The sequence below is a fragment of the Artibeus jamaicensis genome, unplaced genomic scaffold, assembly GCF_021234435.1.
Source record: "Artibeus jamaicensis isolate MK-2021 breed Jamaican fruit bat unplaced genomic scaffold, CSHL_Jam_final contig_463, whole genome shotgun sequence".
NCBI lineage: Eukaryota > Metazoa > Chordata > Mammalia > Chiroptera > Phyllostomidae > Artibeus > Artibeus jamaicensis.
The window spans coordinates 2,761,914-2,783,778 of record NW_026521841.1 but is presented as its reverse complement, the minus strand read 5'-3'; the positions used below and the strand labels follow the sequence as shown (position 1 = coordinate 2,783,778).

General features: G+C 40.1%; 1 protein-coding gene across 1 annotated transcript in view; it reads left to right on the top strand.

Annotated features, from left to right (window-relative positions):
* The window catches only part of CFAP221 (cilia and flagella associated protein 221), a 112,020-nt gene that overhangs the window by 49,854 nt on the left and 40,301 nt on the right, over positions 1 to 21,865 (top strand). Inside the window, exons 8-11 of the mRNA XM_037146232.2 lie at positions 10,015 to 10,174; positions 12,707 to 12,827; positions 12,910 to 13,021; positions 13,208 to 13,316. Of these exons, the coding sequence (XP_037002127.2) occupies positions 10,015 to 10,174; positions 12,707 to 12,827; positions 12,910 to 13,021; positions 13,208 to 13,316 (502 nt within the window). The remainder of the gene's footprint in view (positions 1 to 10,014; positions 10,175 to 12,706; positions 12,828 to 12,909; positions 13,022 to 13,207; positions 13,317 to 21,865) is intronic.

Genomic DNA, 21,865 nt, shown 5'->3' with positions numbered 1-21,865 from the left:
TGCTTTGAGTCCTGGTTTCCTTCCCGTCACTGGTGGTTCCCTGAATATTTTGCTTTATTTCATTTTGGGTATCTTTCATTTGCTTTTTCATTTTTTGACCAAGCTCAATCAATTCTGTGAACATTTCAATTCTCCATGAGATAGGTTGGCTATCTCCTCATCACTTAGCTCTCTTTCTGAAGCTTTGCTCTGTTCATTAATTTGGGTCATATTTCTTTGTCTTGTCATGCATGTTAAGTTGTAAGGGGGTAGGAACTTAGATTTTCACCAGGGCAGGGCAACCTACCTTGCTGAGCTGTGGTGCTGCTTGTGGGGGAGGGGCCAGAGGGGGAACAGTGCATCTTGCCTGCTCGGCTCTAGCCCCACTTTCCAACAAACTCTTGTGTGACTGGGAGTTTCTTCCATCTTGGGAACTGCTGTAGTCCACAGTGAGCTCTGAGGCTCAGTTTCCCAGCCCCACCCACAAAGTCTACCGCCTTGCCGCGGGTTCTTACTGGTCTGATTGTTCTGATTGACTGTTTCTGTAATTCCTTGGTTGACAGAGCTCCATGCAGTATGATTTTCTGTCACTTCTGGCTATGTATTGATTTTAGATTGGTCGTTTTCATCCTTTTGTTTGTGAAAGGAAGCAAAGGGTTTCTACCTATGCTTCCATCTTGGCCAGAACTTAAATAAATAAAATAAATTTATTTTATGAGGCCAGCATTACTTTGATACCTAAACTAATGCAAGAAACTGCAAGACAAGGAAAGTATCCTCAGGAAAAAACAATCCAGCCCACAACCCGATCTCAAAATTCGAGCTTCCAGAACACTTTTTGTCTTTAAACTGATTACAGATTTTCGACATCTGTTTATCTTCTGGCTGACACCAGCTCTGCTCACATGTCTGCAGTCCAACTGATGATCTCTCTGTTCTCCAACTGACGCCAACCCCACCTCCATTCTGAGATTTTTGGAGTACAATGTAGTTTCTTGCTGGTGCTTAGGATGATCATGAATAGCCTTATCCCAGAAAATATATGTTGATTATAAGGCTATACAAAGAAATGGAGACATACAGGTATATCTTTGACAAGTGATAGAAGTGAGTGAAATACACTAGCAAAGGGCTTCTAATAATCTTCCAGTTCAGCAAATGGAAGACTAGCCAGGGGCCACATGCGAGATTTGAAAAGAATACTCAGGAGAAGTAGAATAAAGAGATCAAACTTTCTCATGACTTTCTAAAGCCCCAAACCTAATGGTGAAGGAGAAAAATTAGGGACAGTTAATATATAAGATGCAAATTAATTCCCTGTGTCCCTTCTTTAATTAAGTGATAGTAGCATACTGAAGAAAGCAGGAAAAGCTAGATAAGCAAGTGGCAATTCTTTAGGAACAGACCCTGAGCAGCTCTGTCATGTTGGTGGCAGTGCTGTATTTTACTGGGCACTCAGTATATCCTCAGTGTGTGGCAGTGTGGCTGGCATAATGTTAACAATCGCTCCCATTTACTAATTGTTAAGCACATGCCAAATACTGTGCTAAGCACGTAACATGCACTGCCCCATTTCATCCCACAGCCCTGTGAGGAAGGACTATTATCATCACCTTTTTACAGCTGAGAATAGTGAGGCTCAGGGAGGCCAGCTGACTCAACTCCAGACTCAAGCTTTCGATGACCACCCTAAGCTGGAAGAGTAATGCCATCAGCCTTGATGTGGGAGAGGGGGGCGAGAAGAATTGTATGACAGACTAGAGTTTAGGAAAATTCTATTTTATGAGAGAAAAGCTAGAGAAATTAATAATAGCTCTCAACTAAGTCTCACATATTCTTCTCGCCTTCAAGGGCCCTTGGTATCACCTGTTCAAGAAGACATCTCAATTTGGGCTGGTTATGTGCAGTTGACTGCAGCAGCAGTCAGTGAACTTCACCCAGAGAAGTTCACCCTATGCCTTGACCAGTCTCTGCACTTCTACTTTCCATTCAGAAGTGCCAGTCCCACTGAGGCTCAGTTCTTTTTCTGGCACCTGGGGTTTGTCATCTAGCAGCTTGTTAACATAGGTTCCTGGGGATGCATACCTAGAGTGCTTGCATGTTTGAGAATGTCTCTCTGCTACCTGTAATCTTGAAGGACAACTTGAATAGGTATAAAAGTTAGGGGAATAATGGGGAAGAAGGGATGATGGTGATAATAATAATAATAATGATAGTAATAACAGCTAATGTTTACATAGTGTTTCCCATGTGCCAGCACCACTCTGAGTATATAACTCATTTAATACTCCCGACAACTCTTATACATAGATTCTATTAGAATGTTCACTTGAGGAATCAGCAACATGGAGTATTTAGGCAGGTTGCCCAAGGGCAGGGCTGGGATCAGAACTCAGGGAATCTGGCACCACACTTAGAGCTTGAGCACCCTGGGGGTATACTTCCCATAACTGCCCTGTGCTCTCTAGGGCCAGGTGAGTCATATGAAAGTCTCTCCACCATCTGTTCTGTGAGCTGCCATTCTGTGGTCACTCAACCTCTGCTCTCCTATCACGTCACTTCCAGCCACCTTCTGAAGTAGCCCTGGGTCTAAGATGATACAAATGGCATTGTAGGACAGTGGCTTCCTCAGCTGTCCTCCCTGCTATTCTGTGATGTTGAGGTTGGGTCTCTTTGTCACTTCTCCAGGGCCCAGCCACACTCCCATCTTTTATCATGTTAATCAAAGAGTGGCTAAATATGTTTTCAGGGCCATGACTCTAACTTGAGGGGACTTACCTTGTCCCAGCTCTCAGCATGCCATATGTCTGTGTCTCAGTTTACAGGATTTGGCAGGTGTATTGCTTATCTGTGCTTTGTGCTTATAGTCATTTCCCTTGTTTGATAGATTTATTTTCTCTTTCATTTGACACTTTTTTCTTGTTGTTTTGATGAGTTTAACAAGAGGGTAGTCAAGTTAGAATAGCTTTGTTTCATATCTTTCACCAGAAATGCTGCTGGATTTGCTCCTGCAAAGTTCACACCCCTCCCCCACATTATTCATCTAGGCATTCATTCCAGAACTCAGTACCTGCTGTGCATCAGGCACTGTGATAGGAACTGAGGTGCCACAGGGAACAATACAGACACACTTCCCACTCTGCTGGAGCTGAAATTCTAGTGGGGGGATAGAGACAAGCACAGAAAGGATGGCATTTCCCAGTAGAAATGACTGTAAAGAAAAATAAACCATGGTGATACGACCAGCTCACAGCTCTCAGTCAGGTGGTCAGGAAAGATATCTCTGAGGAAAAGGAGCATCTACGTAGGCCCACTAGGTAAAGAGGTACCAGACCTGGTTAGAGCTGGGGAAGAGGATTTTCAAGCAGAGGAAGCCATCAATGCAAAGGCTGGCATGGTCACATTTGAGGGAAATAAGGAAGTCCAGTATGTCTGGGGGGTATGAGTAAGGGGAGGAGATTTCAAGATCAATTGGAGAGGCTGACAGGGACTTGAGTCAGGTAGGAGTCAGGGTTTGGTTCTGGGCTGGATGTGAGTCCATTGGAGGTTTCTAAACAGGGTGGTGTCATGACCTCATTTATATTTTAAATGGTCTCTTAGGCTCAGAGGGAAGAGTGTATTGGAGTAGCACAAGGGGAAAGCACACAACCCCCTTAGAAAGGAAGCCAAGGTTGGCCCGGATCGATGCTGGCCATGGAGATGATGGATGAGTGGATGGTGAAGTGCTTAGGCCTTGCTGAAGTGTTGGTAAGGCTTGAGGGGTCAGGAGGTGGCTCCCGGTTTTAGTGTGAGCAATAGATGGGTGTGGAGGCTCTTCAAGACACTGCTGGCAGCTCCTTGAGCTCAGCACTAAACATTCCTGTACCATCCCTCTGCCCTACCAAGAGCTGTCCGTGGTGCTGGGCCCTGTGCCTACGGCAGTGAGCATGTAGTACATGCACTGCACTCATTGCTCCCAGCCAGCAGATCATAGACTTGACAGGCAGTGAGTCCCTGACCTGGCTTAGTTTTCCCCAGCATCCTTCTGCTAAGACTCCTCCTCAGCTTTCCATTCATACAGGCAGAGCCCCTAGGGTGTTCTTATTACACTCCAGTATGTACATTTGGGGTATTTAATGGATGGGGAGGAAAAGGAAGATTCCAATACTATTTTTTTCTGATGCCAGTCACAATGCTTGCTGGAGGGAGAAGGGATTAAGGATTAAAATAAGGACTAGGGACTTTCAAGAACTCAAATGGGTCAAATAGAAGTTTTTCCAAAAAATTATTTCCTCACCTTGACATTTTAATGATTATTTCACATATAAGAAATTATAACCTGTGCCCTGGCTGCTGTGGTTCAGTTGGTTGGAGCCTCATCCCATAACCAAAAGATGGCAGGTTTGATTCCTTGTCAGGGCACATGCCTAGGCTACAGGTTCTATCCCTGGTCTGGGTGCATATGGGAAGGCAACTGATTGATGTTTCTGTCTCTCCATTCTTCTCTCTCTGAAAACAATGAAAAAATGTCCTTGGTTGAGGGTTAAAAAAAGAAAGAAATTAAAACTTGTTTATTTGTCACAGACATTGGGAAGAACACATTTACAGAACACACACTATGTGCCAAGCATTATCCCAGACCCTGTTGTGCATCATTTTCTCCTGATCCCGTTTTACAGATAAGAGAAATGAGCCTCAGGTAAAGTAACTAAGCCAGATGACAGAGTTCATGGGAGGCTGAACAAGGCTGTGAGTCAGGGTCTGTGTGGTCCTGGGGCCTTTCCTTGTCCACACATCCAAGGCAGCAGTGAGGGCCAGTGATGGTCCCAGTCAGTGGTGTGTAACTCGGTGGTAAAAGGTACACCTTGAAGTGCTTCCTTCTGTAATCCAGGGAATCAAAAAGCTATTGTCAACAGCTTGTTCATAGACAGTTTTTAAACTATGTAGCTATTAAATTCCCTACTGGGTTTAGAGAGATTAAAAAGTTTACCCAAAACTGCAGATAGTGAAGCCCTAAATTTGGAAGATTAAGATCAATACTTAATAATACATCAAGCATATGGGAGAATGGTCTGTACTTTCTGAGATTTTTAAAGAAAATTAACTTAAAAATTATAACAACATTGTAATAGCATTGTATGAGCACATAAGAAAAGAAAATTTTAAAAAATTATCCCCATCCTGAGCCTCATGCCCTAACGAATAATGCACTTTTATATTTCCTTTTAGTAATTGCCCATATTTATGCATGTTTAATCAAGGCAAAGATATCATGGTACTTTCTGGTGACTTCATTTATAATTATAGCATTTTAGGTGTTGTTACATTTTCTTCATAATACTCACTTTGTTGATAAACTTGGGTTTTCTTAGCCTTTAGTTTATTTCTATGGTTTGCTCTCTCCTCTTTTCCTCTTTGTCTCATCACCCTCCCTGCCCTGTGATTTAACATTACCCCTGGTTATGTTAAGGGTACTCATGTGAAATTAAATTAAAGCTATAAAATCACAGTTTGGGTTTTTCAATAAAGTAGTAAATTTTGAGGTGCTCTTCTCACTTTTAAAACATGACACATAGTCTTATTTCTCCCACCATTGATTTTTGCCAAGCAATAAGCTATGTCTGCCTGGCACCCCTTGTGTAACTATTAACATTTGACAATCAGCTGAGACCAAGTTGTGTTACTAGAGCTCTGCTAACTGGTATCCCTGTTAATGGAAAAAGCAGTGTACTCTGGTTGCCTAGGCTACAGCTTCATTATGCTTTATGTATCAGAACTAGGCTGGGAGCACTTAAAAATAAATCAGTCAGGTCAAGGCAGACATTAATCCTTTTGCTCCAGAGCTTGTTTTATTTTCTTTTTAAGTTAATGAACTAGAGCAGAGCACTAGAATGTTCTTAGCGTAAAGCTCCCCAGTGAACTTCAGGTCAAATGGATATATTTTCTGACCAAGCATGTGGTCAAGGTATTGAATCCGGGGCTTCATGGCATTTCCATTCTGCTAATCTTAGGCTCATGGATAGAATACATTGATTCTCTGCCTATTACCTCTTCCCTGCAGTGGGCTCTTAAATTACTAGGGGATATTATTTCAAAATTTTTACTTCTGCCCTCAGGAGATTGACAAATGCCTATTTCTGAAGCAGTGTGCTTAGGATCCATGAAGATAAAAGAGCTTTGGAGCCTGTCGTCTGCCTTAGAAGCTTGCAACCTAGTTAGGAGCTTGTAAACTTTGAAAGGCAACAGTTCAGGCAGTACGTGAGTGCCGTAGGGCAGACAGACGTTAGAGGACTTTCTGTTCCTGTGGCTGAAGATTCAGGAGGAATTTTATGTAATATGTAAGATAATATAAGCTTTGAAGTTTGGATTCATTCATTCATTCGATAAGTAGTTATCAAGGTGGAAACACAGTTATAAGGAGGCACTTGCATGTCACATTTTGCTTGCTTCCTTATACCCTACTTTATTTTTCTTGTTGGTAATTATGACTTTATGTTTTATATTCACTTGTTTATTTATTTTTGCTATCATCGATTAGAATGTAAACTTTGAAATCTATGACTTTGTTTTGTTTATTGCTATTTCTAGAATGCCTAAACAGTGTCTGGCCCATAATAAGTGCTCAGTAAACACTTAGCTGGCTGAGTGAAATGTCCATGTGGGTGAGCACAAAGAGCAATGGTAGTTCAAGATTCATAGAAAAGTTAGATGGGAAGGAGGTATGTCAGGGATTTATGAGAGAATGTATAAGGCCTCTGCAGGGACAGGAAAAACCAAATGCACAGGGGCATAAGGAATCATTTAGGTAGCAAACCAGAAAGCCTTCAGTGGAAGTCAGAACATTACCCCTTCTCAAACTTATAACACTGATTTCCCTCCTCCTCCCTCTCTTTCCCCCTTTTATTTTTCTTTCCACATTTATTGAGCACTTACTTTGTACCAGCCCCAATGGCAACAGAAATACAAGGAAGGAATAACACATGGTGGGATATTTGACTTTGAAGAGAGCAGTTATCCATCCTGATGGTTATATTTTATTTTTTAATTATATTTTATTGATTATGCTATTTCAGTTGTCCCACTTTCCCCTCTTTGCTCCCCCCCCCAGTGCCCCACACTCCCACAGGCAATACCCACACCTTTGTTCATGTTCATTGGCCATGCATGTAAGTTCTCTGGCTACTCCATTCTCTATACTGTACTGTACATCCCCATGGCCATTCTGTGACTACCAGTTTGTACTTCTTAACCCCCTTACCTCCTCACCCATTCCCCCAAACACACCTCCCATCTGGCAACCATCAAAACACTCCATATAGTTGGTTCTGTCTCTTTTCTTCTTGTTTGCTTAGTTTTTTAAGATTCAGTTGTTGATAGATATGAATTTATTGCCATTTTACTGTTGGTAGTTTCTATCTTTTCTTAAATAGATCCCTTTGACATTTCATATAATACTGGTTTTGTGATAATAAACTCTTTTAGTTTTTTTTTTCTTGTCTGGGAAGCTTCTTATCTTCCCTTCGATTCTAAATAATAGCTTAGCAGGGTAGAGCAATTCTGGCTATAGGTCTCTGCTTTTCATCACTTTGAATATTTCTTGCCAGTCTCTTCTAACCTGCAAGTTTCTTTTGAGAAATCAGCTTACAGTCATGGGAACTTCCTTGTGGCTAACTAACTGCTTTTCTCTTGCTGTTCTTAAGATTCTCTCTTTATATTAACCTTTAGCATTTTAATTATGACGTGTCTTAGAGTGGACTTCTTCACATCCATCTCCTTTGGGACTGTCTGTGCTTCCCTGACTTGCATGTCTATTTTCACCAAATTAGGGAAGTTTTCTTTTATTGTTTTTTTAAATAGATTTCCAATATCCTACTCTTTCTTTTCTCCTTCTGGCATTCCTATGATGCAAATGTTGGACCTCTTGAAGTTGTCCCAGAGGCTGCTTATACTCTCCTCATTTTTTTTGGATTCTTTTTTCTTCTTGTTATTCTGATTGGTTGTCTTTTGCTTTCTTATGTTCCATATCGTTGATTTGATTCTTGGCTTCATCCACTCTACTGTTGTTTTCCTATAAATTGTTCTCTATTCCAATTAGTGGAGCCTTCATTTCTGACTGGATCTTTTTTTATGCTCTTGAGGTCCTAACCAATTACTATGAGCATCTTTATAAACTGTATTTTGAACTCTGCATCTGAGAGATTGCTTATCTCCATTTTGTTTAGTTTCTTATCTGGAGTTTTGATCTGTTCTTTCATTTGGGTTTCTTTTGTCTTCTCATTTTTGCAGCCTCCTTGTGTTTGCATCTGTATTGAGTAGAGTTGCTATGGCTTCTTGTCTTGGTAGCATGGCCTAATGTAGTTGGTATCCTGTAAGGTCCAGTGGCACAGAGTCCCCTATCACCCAAGTTGAGTACTGGTAGTGTGTCCTTCATGTGGGCTGAGTACACCCTCCTCTTGTAGTTGAGGCTTGATTGCTGTTGATAGGTCAATGGGAGATATTTACCCAAGCCAGTCAGCTACAAGGACTGGTTGTGACCACTGGCCACCAACCTTTGCTCTCTGTGGAGGATCAGCTGTGCAGGGGCAGGGTGGTGGTGCTCCAGTGTAGTCTGTAGCTGCCCACCGGGTGCACAGGGATTTCCTAGGTCATGCAGGCCAAGGTCAGCCTCCACCTGTGTTCTGCCTGGGGCCACCCTGCATGAGCTACAGAGCAATTTGCGATGGCTGCTACCTGTCATGGGCTTGGAAGCAAAGTCAAGCTGCGAACCTAGGCTGGCTACTGCTAATGCCATGCCTAGGGCCACTTAGCAAGAGATATAGGGGCTGAGGGCTTGCTGAGGTCAAATGTTGCTTGTTTGAGAGAATTTAGGAAGTTGTGAAGCATGAGCTAATATCAGCCATTTATATGGAAAAGCCACTGTTAATAGCCTCCTTGGGTCCATAACTTGGGTGGGGAAGAGCCTCAGTGGAGCTATAGGGCAGAGCAAAGAGTGTTACCCAAGTTGGTGGAGTCTCAGATATGGCACCTGTCTGCTGGCTCTGTGGCTCTGTGGGGGAGGGTTTAGAAAAGGAACAATAGCCTCTACCTGCCTTTCTATTTGGGAGAAAGCTGTCCCCCAGCTCTTGCCTTGATGCCAGACACTTAGGTTCCTCCCTGTATGCAATTGGTGCCTTTCAATTGCTACCCCTGTGCTGGAGCTCAGAGTGATTGAGTGTGAGTAAGTCTATGTGATGGTTCTTTAAGAGGAACAGCTTGGGACTCCAGAAGTTTCTTCCATTGACTCAAACCCCACTTGTTTTTGCAGCCAGAAATAATGAGGACTTATCTTCCTGGTCTTGGGACCTTGGGCTAGGAGTTTTGGTATGAGGCCGAAACCCCTCATTCCTGAGATAGCTCTCCCAAATTTTCATCCACCATACATGGGTTCAGAACAAGTCTGTTTGGTGTCTCTGCACCTCCAGCCCTCCTACCAGTCTGGATGGATATGGTTTCTTTAATTCCATAGTTGTAAGACTTTACTCAACTTGATTTCTGACAGTTCTGAGTGATGGGGGCTTTATAATTTAGTTGTAATTTTGATGTGGTTGTGTGAGGAGGCAACCTACACCTCCTTTTTGACTGGAAGACCCAAACAGAAGATTTTCTAAGGAAAAAACCAAGTTATACAAAAATATAAAGATCTTTTTTTGGACAAAAACTTTTATGTTTGTTTCTAGCTTTTCCTTGTTGGTTACAGCATTAACTTGGCATCTGGTAATTAGTTTAAAGATTACAGTCCCTGGAATTCATCTGTGACTTACTAATAGTGATTGATACATATGTATTTATGTATCTGACACAATAAAATAATCATTATAAAGGATTAATGTAGTAATTGATAAATAAAATCAATGTAAACACCAGAAGATGAGTCACATGTATTTAAAGAAAAGACTGTATAAAGCAGGTACAAACTTGTGCTTATCCTGGGAAGAATGTGTGTGTGTGTGCATGTGAGCTTCTTTGACTTTGCGGAAGAAAAAGTATCTCCTTTTTTTCTCATTTCTCTCTTCTCAGGAATAATTCCGGCTAATGGGAAGATGAATGTGACTGTAATGTTTACACCCTTTCAGTATGGGATGGCACAAATAAAAATGCAGTTATGGATTTCACAGTTCAACCCTCAACCCTACGAATGTGTCTTCACTGGAACGTGCTATCCCAATGTGGCTTTAAAGTACAGCAGCTTTGGAATATTTTTGTTTATTCTTAAAACTTTTTCAAAAATCTGTCTTCCTTCTATTCTGTTTTTCTTTCTTGTAACGGAATGACATCAAAAACTTACTTAAAAGTTTAAAGGTATAATGAGAATGCGTAGAGAAAGCAATATCTCTGTGCTTTCTAAGCCAAGAGGGGAAGCATTGACTGAGATATGGAGGTTTTCAGGGGATACATTTTTTCACTCATGATGACTGGTGTGCTGTTTGAATTTTTGACCTTATGTACATATTATTGTTTACTCAAAATTTAAATCATTAGGCCTGAACAACATAATTTTTCAAAGTTTTAATACAATAATTAATTGGGTGCCTGTGCTAGGCCTGCTCTTGGGGATTGCGAATCCTCATGGGAAATGCTCCACCCCCTGCAGATGCCCACAACAGAGAAGCCAAAATATAAGTCCTGTATAAAAAGTGACTTTGATACACAGCAGAAAGGGAAATGTGCCACATGAGGTTTTTATTAAAAAACACCAGCACTCAACTCAGAGTTAAGATATGAAATAGGATTAAGTTTTACAATTCTTAAAATTTATTCTGAAGTTCTATTTTCATTTGAATGTGAGGTTGTATTTTATATCCCAGTGTGTCTAGTTAATACTATAAGTGTTATTATAATACACGACTTTTATAAAAGTTAAAAGGAAAATTTGTCTCAGTATAAACACTAATCTTAGAAAATTCTCATAAATATTTTGAAAATGATAAAGAAATAGCTTGATTTTCTTCTCTTTATGCATAGATACACATTACATATGTATATCATAAGGTTACACTAAAAGTGTAACCTTATGATGTATTATATATCATGATTTTTTCCTAAAGACCCCACTGGAGTGGGATTTTTACATATCTATCTCTCCATAGACTTGTTCTTAACTACATGAGAACATTACATAGGAGAAGCACCATACAAATGCTGATATATACTATTTCTAAACAATTGTGTTTTGGTTTCCCAACTAGTTTAGTATCTTATTTAGCACACTTTTTACATTTTCAAGGACTATGTTTCAAGACCTGCATATCTTTCCAATCTGAAAATAGTCCTATAACATACAAATTCCACCCTTAAAGGAAAAAAAATTATCCTGGCTTCAGTGTTCCTTGAAAGCTTCATAGGTTGCTTTTTTTGTTTCAGAATAGGTTGTGTGATGGACTTAACTCAGGTCCTAAACTTGGCACAGCCAAATTCCACATGTAACTCTTTAATTTACCACTCTCTTAGACCTCTTCATTTTTATTGTCAACACTAGCAATTAGATTTCTTAAAGAGACTGTTTTTTTACACCCTTGTTTTTTTGTTTGTTTCTCAACATTTACAGCAGAAATGATATCAAAACTCTTTTGAGATTTGGGTGCTGAGCCACAGCTCGTTCCTTAACCAAGCACCTCATCCCTGCACATCACACCATGTCCATCCACGTGTGTCTCACCAGGGACAGGTTCTCCTATGCGATGGACCTTCCAGGACACTCTCAAATAAGCAATGTTAGATTTGAGATCACTGGCATGTAACCCATGTTGTGCAGTGGGGCCTGTTCAACAACTGTACAGCAAATGCAGATTGACTGTCAAAATGAATGAATGTTGGTATATTCTTATTTCATATCTGTACTATCATGGAAATGTGTACCCCTATGAACAAGTGTTCGGATATTCTTGCTTAAAGGAATGCTTCATAGGTTCTTATGCTTAAGAGCATAATGTAATTCAACTACATCTCATACATAATAAATAACTCAAATAGCTCCCATAGGCATGTTAGCAGCACTATATATACATACATACATATGTCCAAAAGCCATTTGCAGTTATATTCAAACATTAGTCTGAATCTCCTTTTGAAAGATCTTAGTACAAATGGTGGGCATAATTATTCTTTTACCAGTAAGACAAATTAATGTAGGGTTTTTTTAATGTAATAAAAATTTTTAAATAATATCTATTTTTTTAAGATTTTATTTATTTATTTTTAGAGAGGGGAAGGCAGGGAGAGAGAGAGGGAAACATCAATGTGTGGTTGCTTCTCACATGTACCCCACTGGGGACCTTGCCCGCAACCTAGGCAAGTGCCCTTACTGGGAATAAAACCTGCGACCCTTTGGTTCACAGCTGCCCTCAATCCACTGAGCTACGCCAGCCAGAGCTAATGTAGTAAATTTAGCTACTAAAAACCAATAACTTAGAAATATATGTTGCTAGACAATGAGAGCAATTTTCAGCATATCATATTTTCCACTTGTTACGTTCTTTGAGAATGTAAGGAAAGACAGCCATTTGCAAGCTATTTTGATGTAAATTATTATCCTTTGGTATGCTGACATTGCATTTGTTTTAGTAGACCAATGTTTTAACACACCACTTGATTTTCAATGACCAATTAATGGGCTGTAAGTCATAGTATTATCTGAAGGAAGATAAAAATAGGAACCTTGAGTTGTTGAGTTATATACAAGTACTAATTTAATATGTGTTTTAAACTATAGATTAGAAGAGTTTAAAAGATTAAATATTCTTTCTAAGAAAGAACACATTCCTCCAGAAAAGTCAATGATTCAAATAAATTTTCACCAAATGCCAGCAAAATTAAGACCTCCAAAGATTAAGGTAAGTGGGCATCACACTAACTATAATGGGAGGAGTATGAGAGAAGCAAAATAATGAATATTTCTTCTTGATTTGGTCTCAGGAAATTGAATATCAGAACTTGAGATTTCCAGTAGATTTATCAAATCCATTTGCTGTGGCATCTGTTTTAAACCAAGAGCCAGGAAAATTGAAGATTAAAGAATTAAGAGAAGGTAACCAGCTGATCTACCTTAAATCAGCACCTGGGCAGAATATAAAAGAATTATTGCTTGTGGCATTTACTATTCATGGACAATAGCAACAAAACTCAGATGACTAAGTTTTGCCATTGGGAATGAGTTTTTCTCTTAGCAAATGATTCTGATTTGATTATAATCATTGTTTGCTCCTATCCTCAGTTTTGGACCAAGGCAATGAGATTTCAAAAACAAGACAGATGAAGGAAGCCCTGTTTGAACAGAAAGTTAGACAGGACACTTGTGAAGAGACTGAAAATCATCTTAAGTGGTAAATATTGAGCAATTATTTGTATTAAGTGATAGTACTTTGGTTTTGGTAATGGCTTTTTTAAAATATGAGACAATGAAAAGTTATAATTCTTTGAAATCATTTTGATTATTCTTTTCTTCCATTGGACCTTCTATTTCAGCATGAAGTTTTTTTTAGGACCAAATCAATGTGACTAAACTATGCTCTTTCCTAAGTGTGACCAGACAATAGCAGAACTGGAGTGCAAATGGGAGAAGCCGGGACACTGCTTCTTGCTGCCTGCTGCTGCCTGCACCCACTCATTCCCCAGGAGCCCCAAATCTCACTGCACCAGGAGCCCCGAGGGGCCTTCTGGAGAGTCCAGCAATGCAGGTTGTGGCAGGGCAGATTTGTGATGGAGGTTTTAAAATTCAGTTGTGAGACTTCTATATGTGCTCCTGCAATCAAAATTTGAGCCCTTTTCAGAATTTTTTTAAAATTAGGTCATACCAGGTCTATCCATATGTTTATCCATTCAGCTAAAGCAAACTTTAGAAACTCTTAAACTAAGCTAAAAAAAAAAAAAAGACTCCTGGAGAGGGTGTTTGAGATGCCATCTGGGCCATTCACCTGTTGAGGCATTCCCCACCCTGTCACTCTGCCACCTGCCTGCATGGCAGTTGAAGGTGTCCTTTGTTCTCATGGAAATACCTTCTGCTTCAGATTAAGTCTGTATTCAGGGTCTCACCTCACCTAAATAGGAAGTATGCCGAGTAACCAAAGAGCATTTTTAATATATTTTCATTTTTTTAATATTAAATTTTATTTAGTTACTTTTCAAGTACATTTTTTTTTATCTATTTCTCCCATCCCACCGCACCGCCCCCCCCCGCCCGGTCTCCCCCCTTCCTCCCATTCCCCCCCCCCCCAGTCCTCATCTCTGTGTCTTTCATACTTGTTCCTCAAAATCCCTCCCCCTTTTTCCCCTTAAGTTCCCTTCCCTCTCCCCCTCTGGTCGCTGCCCACTTGTTCTCTATTTCAGTGTCTTTGTTTTTATTCTGTTTGCTTGTTCGTTTTATTCTTTAGCTTCCTGTCAAAGGTGAGATCATATGGTATTTGTCCTTCAATGCCTGGCCTATTTCACTCAGCATAATGCTTTCCAGTTCCATCCATGTTGTTGCAAAAGGTAGTAGCTCCTTCTTTCTCTCTGCTGCATAGAATTCCATTGTGTATATGTACCACAATTTTTTGATCCATTCGTTTACTGATGGGCACCTAGGTTGCTTCCAACTCTTGGCTATTGTAAATTGTGCTGCTATGAACATTGTGGTGTATAGGTTCTTTGAAATTGATGTTTTAGGATTCTTAGGATATAATCCCAGCAGTGGAATTGCTGGGTCAAAAGGCAGGTCAATTTTTATTTTTCTGAGAAAATTCCATACTGTTTTCCATAATGGTTGTACCAGTCTGCAATCCCACCAACAGTGAACTAAGGTCCCCTTTTCCCCACACCCTCTCCAACATTTGTTGTTTGTTGCTTTGTCTATTATAGCCATCCTGACTGGTGTAAAGTGGTATCTCATTGTGGTTTTAATTTGCATCTCTCTGATAGCTAACGATATTGAGCATCTCTTCATGTGTCTCTGGATATTCTGTATGTCCTCTTTAGAGAAATGTCTGTTCAAGTCCTTTTCCCATTTTTTAATTGGGTTCGATGTCTTCCTAGAGTGGAGTCGTGTAAGTTCTTTGTATATTTTGGAGATTAAACCTTTGTCTGAGGTATCATTGGCAAATATGTTTTCCCATACAGTTGATTGTCTTTTTAATTTAATACTGTTTTCTTTAGCTATGCAGAAGCTTTTTATTTTGATGAGATCCCATTTGTTTATTCTTTCCCTTATATTCCTTGCTCTAGGGGACATATCCGTAAAAATGTTGCTGCGTGGAATATCTGAGATTTTCTTGCCAATGTTCTCCTCTAGGACTTTAATGGTGTCATGGCTTATATTTAAGTCTTTTATCCACCTTGAATTTATTTTGGTGTATGGTGTAAGTTGGTGCTCAAGTTTCATTTTTTTGCACGTAGCTGTCCAGTTCTCCCAACACCATTTGCTGAAGAGGCTATCTTTACTCCATTTTATGTTACTGCCCCCTTTGTCGAATATTAATTGACTGTAGAGGGTTGGGTTGATTTCTGGGCTCTCTGTTCTGTTCCATTGGTCTATGTGCCTGTTTTTATGCCAGTACCAGGCTGTTTTGATTAGAGTGGCTTTGTAATACAGTTTGATATCAGGTATTGTGATCCCTCCTACTTTTTTCTTCTTTCTCAAAAGAGCAGCTGCTATTCGGGCTCATTTATGATTCCATATAAATTTTTGAAGTGTTTGTTCTATGTCTGTGAAATACGCCATTGGTACTTTAATAGGTATTGCATTGAATCTGTATATTGCTTTGGGTAGTATGGACATTTTGATGATGTTAATTCTTCCAATCCATGAACACGGTATATGTTTCCATTTGTTTGTGTCTTCCCTGATTTCTTTCTTCAGTGCTGCGTAGTTTTCTGCATACAGGTCTTTTACCTCCTTGGTTAGGTTTATTCCCAGATATTTTATTTTTCTTTTTGCTATATCAAATGGGATTTTTTCCTTGATTTCTGCTTCTGCTGATTCATTGTTTGTATACAAAAATGCCTTTGATTTCTGGATATTGACTTTGTATCCTGCTGTTTTGCCAAATTCATTAATTAGTTTGACCAGTTTTTGGGTAGAGTCTATAGGATTTTCCATGTACACTATCATGTCATCTGCAAACAGTGACAGTTTTGTTTCCTCCTTTCTGATTTGGATGCCTTTTATTTCCTTTTCCTGCCTGATCGCTGTGGCCAAAACTTCTAATACTATATTGAATAGAAGTGGTGAAAGTGGACATCCTTGTCTTGTTCCTGATCTTATTGGAAAAGCTTTTAGTTTTTGCCCATTGAGTATGATATTGGCTGTAGGTCTCTCATAAATGGCCTTTATTATATTGAGGAATGTTCCCTCTATTCCCATTTTGCTGAGTGTTTTTATCATAAATGGGTGTTGTACCTTATCGAAAGCTTTTTCTGCGTCTATTGATATGATCATGTGGTTTTTGTCTTTGCTTTTGTTTATGTGATGAATTACATTTACTGTTTTGTGAATGTTGAACCATCCTTGCATCCCTGGGATGAATCCCACTTGGTCAGGGTGTATAATCTTTTGGATATATTGTTGGATGCGATTTGCCAATATTTTGTTGAGGATTTTAGTGTCTATGTCCATCAGCGATATTGGCCTGAAGTTTTCTTTCTTTGTTGTATCTCTATCTGGTTTTGGAATTAGGATGGTGCTGGCTTCATAAAAGGAGTTTGGGAGTTTTCCATCCTTTTGGATTTTTTGGAATAGTCTGTGAAGAATGGGGGTTAGCTCTTCCTTAAATGCTTTGTAGAATTCTCCTGTGAATCCATCTGGTCCGGGGCTTTTGTGTGATGGGAGTTTTTTGATTACTGCTTCAATTTCTTTTGCTGTTATTGGTCTATTCAGGTGTTCTACTTCTTTTTCATTGAGTTTTGGGAGGTTATATTTTTCTAGAAATGTGTCCATTTCCCCTAGGTTCTCAAATTTCTTGGCATACAGTTCTTCATAGTAATTTCTTACAATCCCTTCTATTTCTGTGATATCAGTTGTAATCTCTCCTCTTTCATTTCTGATTGTGTTTATTTGTGTCCGTTCCCTTCTTTTCTTGATGAGCCTACTTAAAGGCTTGTCTATTTTGTTTATTTTTTCAAAGAACCAACTCCTGGATTCATTGATCTTTAGAATTGTACTTTTAGTCTCTATGTCATTTAGTTCTGCTCTGATCTTAGTTATTTCCTTCCTTCTACTTGCTTTGGGCTGTTTTTGTTGTTGTTCCTCGAGTTCTTGCAGGCGTAGAGTAAGGTCATTTGTTTGAAATGTTTCTATTTTTTTTAGGTAGGCCTGTATTGCTATAAACTTCCCTCTCAGGACTGCCTTGGCTGTATCCCATAAGTTTTGGGTTGTTGTGAGATCATTTTCATTTGTTTCCAGAAACTTTTTGATTTCTTCCCTAATTTCATTCTTGACCCATTCATTGTTTAATAGCATACCATTCAGTCTCCATGATTTTGGGTGTTTTGGGTTTTTTCCTTTGGGGTTGGTTTCCAGTTTCAGTCCCTTATGGTCAGAGAAAATGCTTGGTATGATTTCAATATTCTTGAATTTGTTGAGGCTTGTTTTGTGCCCTATCATGTGGTCTATCTTTGAGAATGTTCCATGTGCATTTGAAAAGAATGTGTATTTAGCTTCTTTGGGGTGAAGAGCTCTGTATATATCAGTTAGATCCATTTCATCAAGGGTGTTGTTTAATGCCGCAATGTCTTTGTTGATATTTTGTTTGGAAGATCTGTCCATTTTTGATATTGGGGTGTTAAAATCCCCCACTATAATTGTGTTGCTGTCTATATCTTTCTTGAATTCCTCTAAGATTTTCCTTATATATTTTGGTGCTCCTATGTTGGGTGCATATATATTTATGATGTTAATGTCTTCTTGGTGGATTCTTCCCTTGAGTATTATGAAGTGACCTTCTGGGTCACTCTTTATGGCTCTTTTTTTGAAGTCTATTTTGTCTGATATGAGAATTGCTACCCCAGCTTTTTTTTCTTGTCCATTTGCTTGGAAAATTTGTTTTCAGCCTTTCACTTTTAGTCTGTGATGGTCTTTTGTCCTGAGGTGGGTCTCTTGTAGGCAGCATATGTGTGGGTCATGCTTTCTTATCCATGACGCTATTCTGTGTCTTTTGATTGGAGCATTTAATCCATTTACATTTAAGGTTATTATTGATAGGTACTTATTCATTGCCATTTTTGTACCTGTGTTCCTCTCTGTCTGTCTCTTTTCCTTCCTTTCCTTACAGCAGACCCTTTAGTATTTCTTGTAGAGCTGGCTTGGTGGCAGCAAATTCTTTTAGACTTCTTTTGTCTTGGAAGCTCTTTATTTGGCCTTCTATCTTGATTGAGAGCCTTGCTGGGTAAAGTAGCCTTGGTTGTAGGCCTCTGTTTCTCATTACTTGGAATATTTCTTGCCAATCTCTTCTTGCTTGGAGTGTTTCCATTGAGAAGTCAGTGGCTAGCCTTATTGGGACGCCCTTGTATGTTATTTCTTTTTTCTCCCTTGCTGCCTTTAAGATTCTCTCTTTGTCTTGGAATTTTGCCATTTTAATGATGATGTATCTTGAAGTGGGCCTGTTTGGGTTCCTTTTGAATGGGACTCTGTGTGATTCCTGGATTAGTGTGACTTTTTCTTTTGTCAAATTAGGGAAATTTTCTCTCATTACTCTTTCAAATATGTTTTCTATCCCTTGTTCTTCTTCTTCTCCTTCTGGTATTCCTATTATTCAGATATTATTACATTTCATATTGTCTTGCATTTCTCTTAATCTCTCTTCATTCTTTCTGAGCCTCTTTTCCCTTTCCTGTTCTTTCTGTGACATGCTTTCTACTTTGTCCTCCAATTCACTAATCCGATCTTCTGTTTCATCCACCCTATTTTTAATGCTTTCCACTGTGTTTTTTAATTCAGAAATTGTATTCTTCATTTCCTCTTGGCCCTTGCTAATAATTTCCATTTCCTTTTTCATGTTGATATAGTTCACAGTGAGATCATTGTAGCTCCCCTGTAGTTTCTGGTAGCTGATTGTGAGCTCTTTGAACTTCCTGATAACCAGTGCTTTGAAAACAGTATCTGATAGTTGACTTGCCTCTATTTCATCTAACATTCTTTCTGAGGATTCCTCCTTTCCTTTCATTTGGGGATTGTTTCTTTGTCTTCCCATTGTTTGTGAGACTCTTCTTGTTAGCCTCTGCTTCTTAGATTATTCTGTTTTGACACCCTGGGTTTATGATATGAACTTTTGTGGTGGAATGCCTGTGAATTTCAATGGTGCAGCCTCTTTTGGTTCTCCTGTTGTTCTCTGCTTCCACCTACTCAAATATGCAGCAACTTGTGGCTTCTCTCCTACAACAATGTGCAATTTGTCTCTCTGACTCTACTATTGGGAGGCCTCTTCTATGGGTCCAGCTCTGGTCTTTTCATATTTTCAAGTTGATTGTGACTCTTGTGGGTAAAAGAAAGAAATGGTAAGGAAAGAAATGAAAGGAAGAAAGAAAAAAATGGTAGGGGAATGGAAGAAAGAGCACTAAGTTTAGAAAGAAAAGAAAAAGAAATAAAACAGAAAATCCGGGAAAAGAGGACAAAAGTATGGAAAGATGAAACAGTAATAAAGTTTAAAAGAAATAACAGATTACTTTAAAAAAGCAAAAAGATAAAGAAAAGGAATGGAGAAGGAAGAAAGGTAAAAAAAAAGAATAAAAATAAAATAAAGTAAAAAAACAAAAAACACACAAACAAAAATAATCTCTCAAAAACAACCTCAGAAAAGGAAATGTCACTTGTTGGCTTCAAACTAGCCAAACCGGTTTTTCTGGTTGCAGTTGGCTGAGGGTCGATTGTTGTGATTTTTTCAGCCAGCCCCTCTCAGGATCCAGACACTTGGCGCCTCTCCCCCAGCTCCCTACAATGGGGAACTAGGACTTTCTCACAGCGCTCCCCTCCCAGGGGTTACTGCCATAGTCTGGTTTGCTGTGTTTGCAGGCACCTGCACCGGCCCAGTTGCCTGGTTCCCTCAGGATTGAGCACAGGCCTGCCCCCATTCAGTTGGGAAGCCCCAGACCCTCTGCCCAATCCTGGGTTTGCTGCCAAGCTGGGTGTGAAGCAGACCAGGCTGCCGTGTCTACTGGATTCAGAGCCCCAGGCTGCACCTCTGAGTTCTCCTGGGCAGGCAACCACAGAGTCTTTGGTTGGGCCCTTTGTCCTCCGCACCCTCTCTGTAAACTCTATCAAACAAGTCTCTCCTGGCCCCCCACCTTGCTTGGCCAGAAAGGGAGGGGGTTGTGGGTCTCAGCTCTTTTCCCAGGACCCCTCAGCACCCCGGGCTTCCAGATAGTCTGAGGGGGGTAGACTGGAAGCCGGGAGCCGATCTGAGGACTGGGCGCCGACCTAGAAACTTTGTGTGCTCGTCATGGCACGCTGCGTGGTGTGTATCCCTTCTGCTCCTGTGATTGTCTGGGTCCCCTGGCCAACCTCTGGCAAAAAAAAACCCTAGGGATGTAGCAGCACCAGGCCTGGTGCTGGACCCAGAACTGTGTGCAGGCTGAAATCTCCTCTGCTCCCCTCTGGTTGGGTCTCTTGGCCGGTCCGGGCCCAAAAATCCTAGGGAGGGAGCTTTCTGGGCGCTGAACGTTGGCCTAGGCACCCTCAGGCACTTGCCCAGACACACTGCGTGTGGAGCGACTAGTTCCCCAACTTGCTCGCTGGCTGAAGTTTCTTCCACACCTCTTTGCCTGGGCCACTCAGCCTGCCCGGCAGAAAAATCCCAGGGACTGAGCCGTCTGGGCGCTGAAGGCTGTCCCAGGAGCCGTTGGGCTCTCGCCACAGGGCGCTGGTTCCCCTACCCTGCACCGGCTGTTTCTCCCTGCTCCGTCCCAGAGACTACTGTACCGCTGCTGTCTCCCTACCATCTGGTTCCTCCGTGACCGATGAGGTTTCTGGTCTCTTATTTTCATATATGCTTGGCAGCTGCTGGCTTGCTGGCCTCACCTCCTCCAATCGGATAGGTTTCTGTCTCTTTTGTACTAGGAACTGGTATCTGCTCCATCCTAGTCCACCACCATCTTCAATGTTCTAATGATATTTTCATTTTTCATTTACACTTGACATACAATATTATATTCGTTTCAGGTGTTCAACCGAATGATTAGACATATAACTTACTAAGTGATCATGCCAGTATATCTACTACCCACCTGATGCCATACATAGTTATTGAAATATTATTGCCTATATTAACTATGCTGTATTTTATATCCCTGTAGCTATATGGTAACTACCAATTGTACTGCTTATTCTCTTTATCTTTGTCATGCAACCCCCAATCCTTCTCCCATCTGGCAACCATCAAAATGTTCTCTGAATCTGAGTCTGTTTCTGTTCCAGTTGTTTATTTTGTTTTTAAGATTCAGTTGTTGATAGATACGTAATTATTGCCAATTTATTGTTCATATTTCTTCTTTTTTCCTTTTCTTCTTCTTAAAGAAGACTCTTTAACATTTCATTCAGTACTGATTTGATGGAAAGCTTTTTCTTATCTGGGAAGCTCTTTAGCTTTTCTTGTCTGGGAAGCTCTTTATTATTCTTCATTTCTAAATGACAGCTTTGCTGGGTAGAGTAATCTTGGTTTAGGTGATTTCATCATTTTGAATATTTTGAGCCAATCCCTTCTGGCCTGAAATGTTTCTGTTGAGAAAGCAGGTGACAGTCTTATGGGAGCTCCCTTGTGGGTAATTAACTACTTCTCTCTTACTGTTTTTAAGATTCTCTCTTTGTCTTTAACCTTTAGCATTTTAATTATGATATGTCTTGGTGTAAGCCTCTTTGGACTCATCTTATTTGGGACTCTCTGTGCTTCCTGGATTTGTATGTCTATTT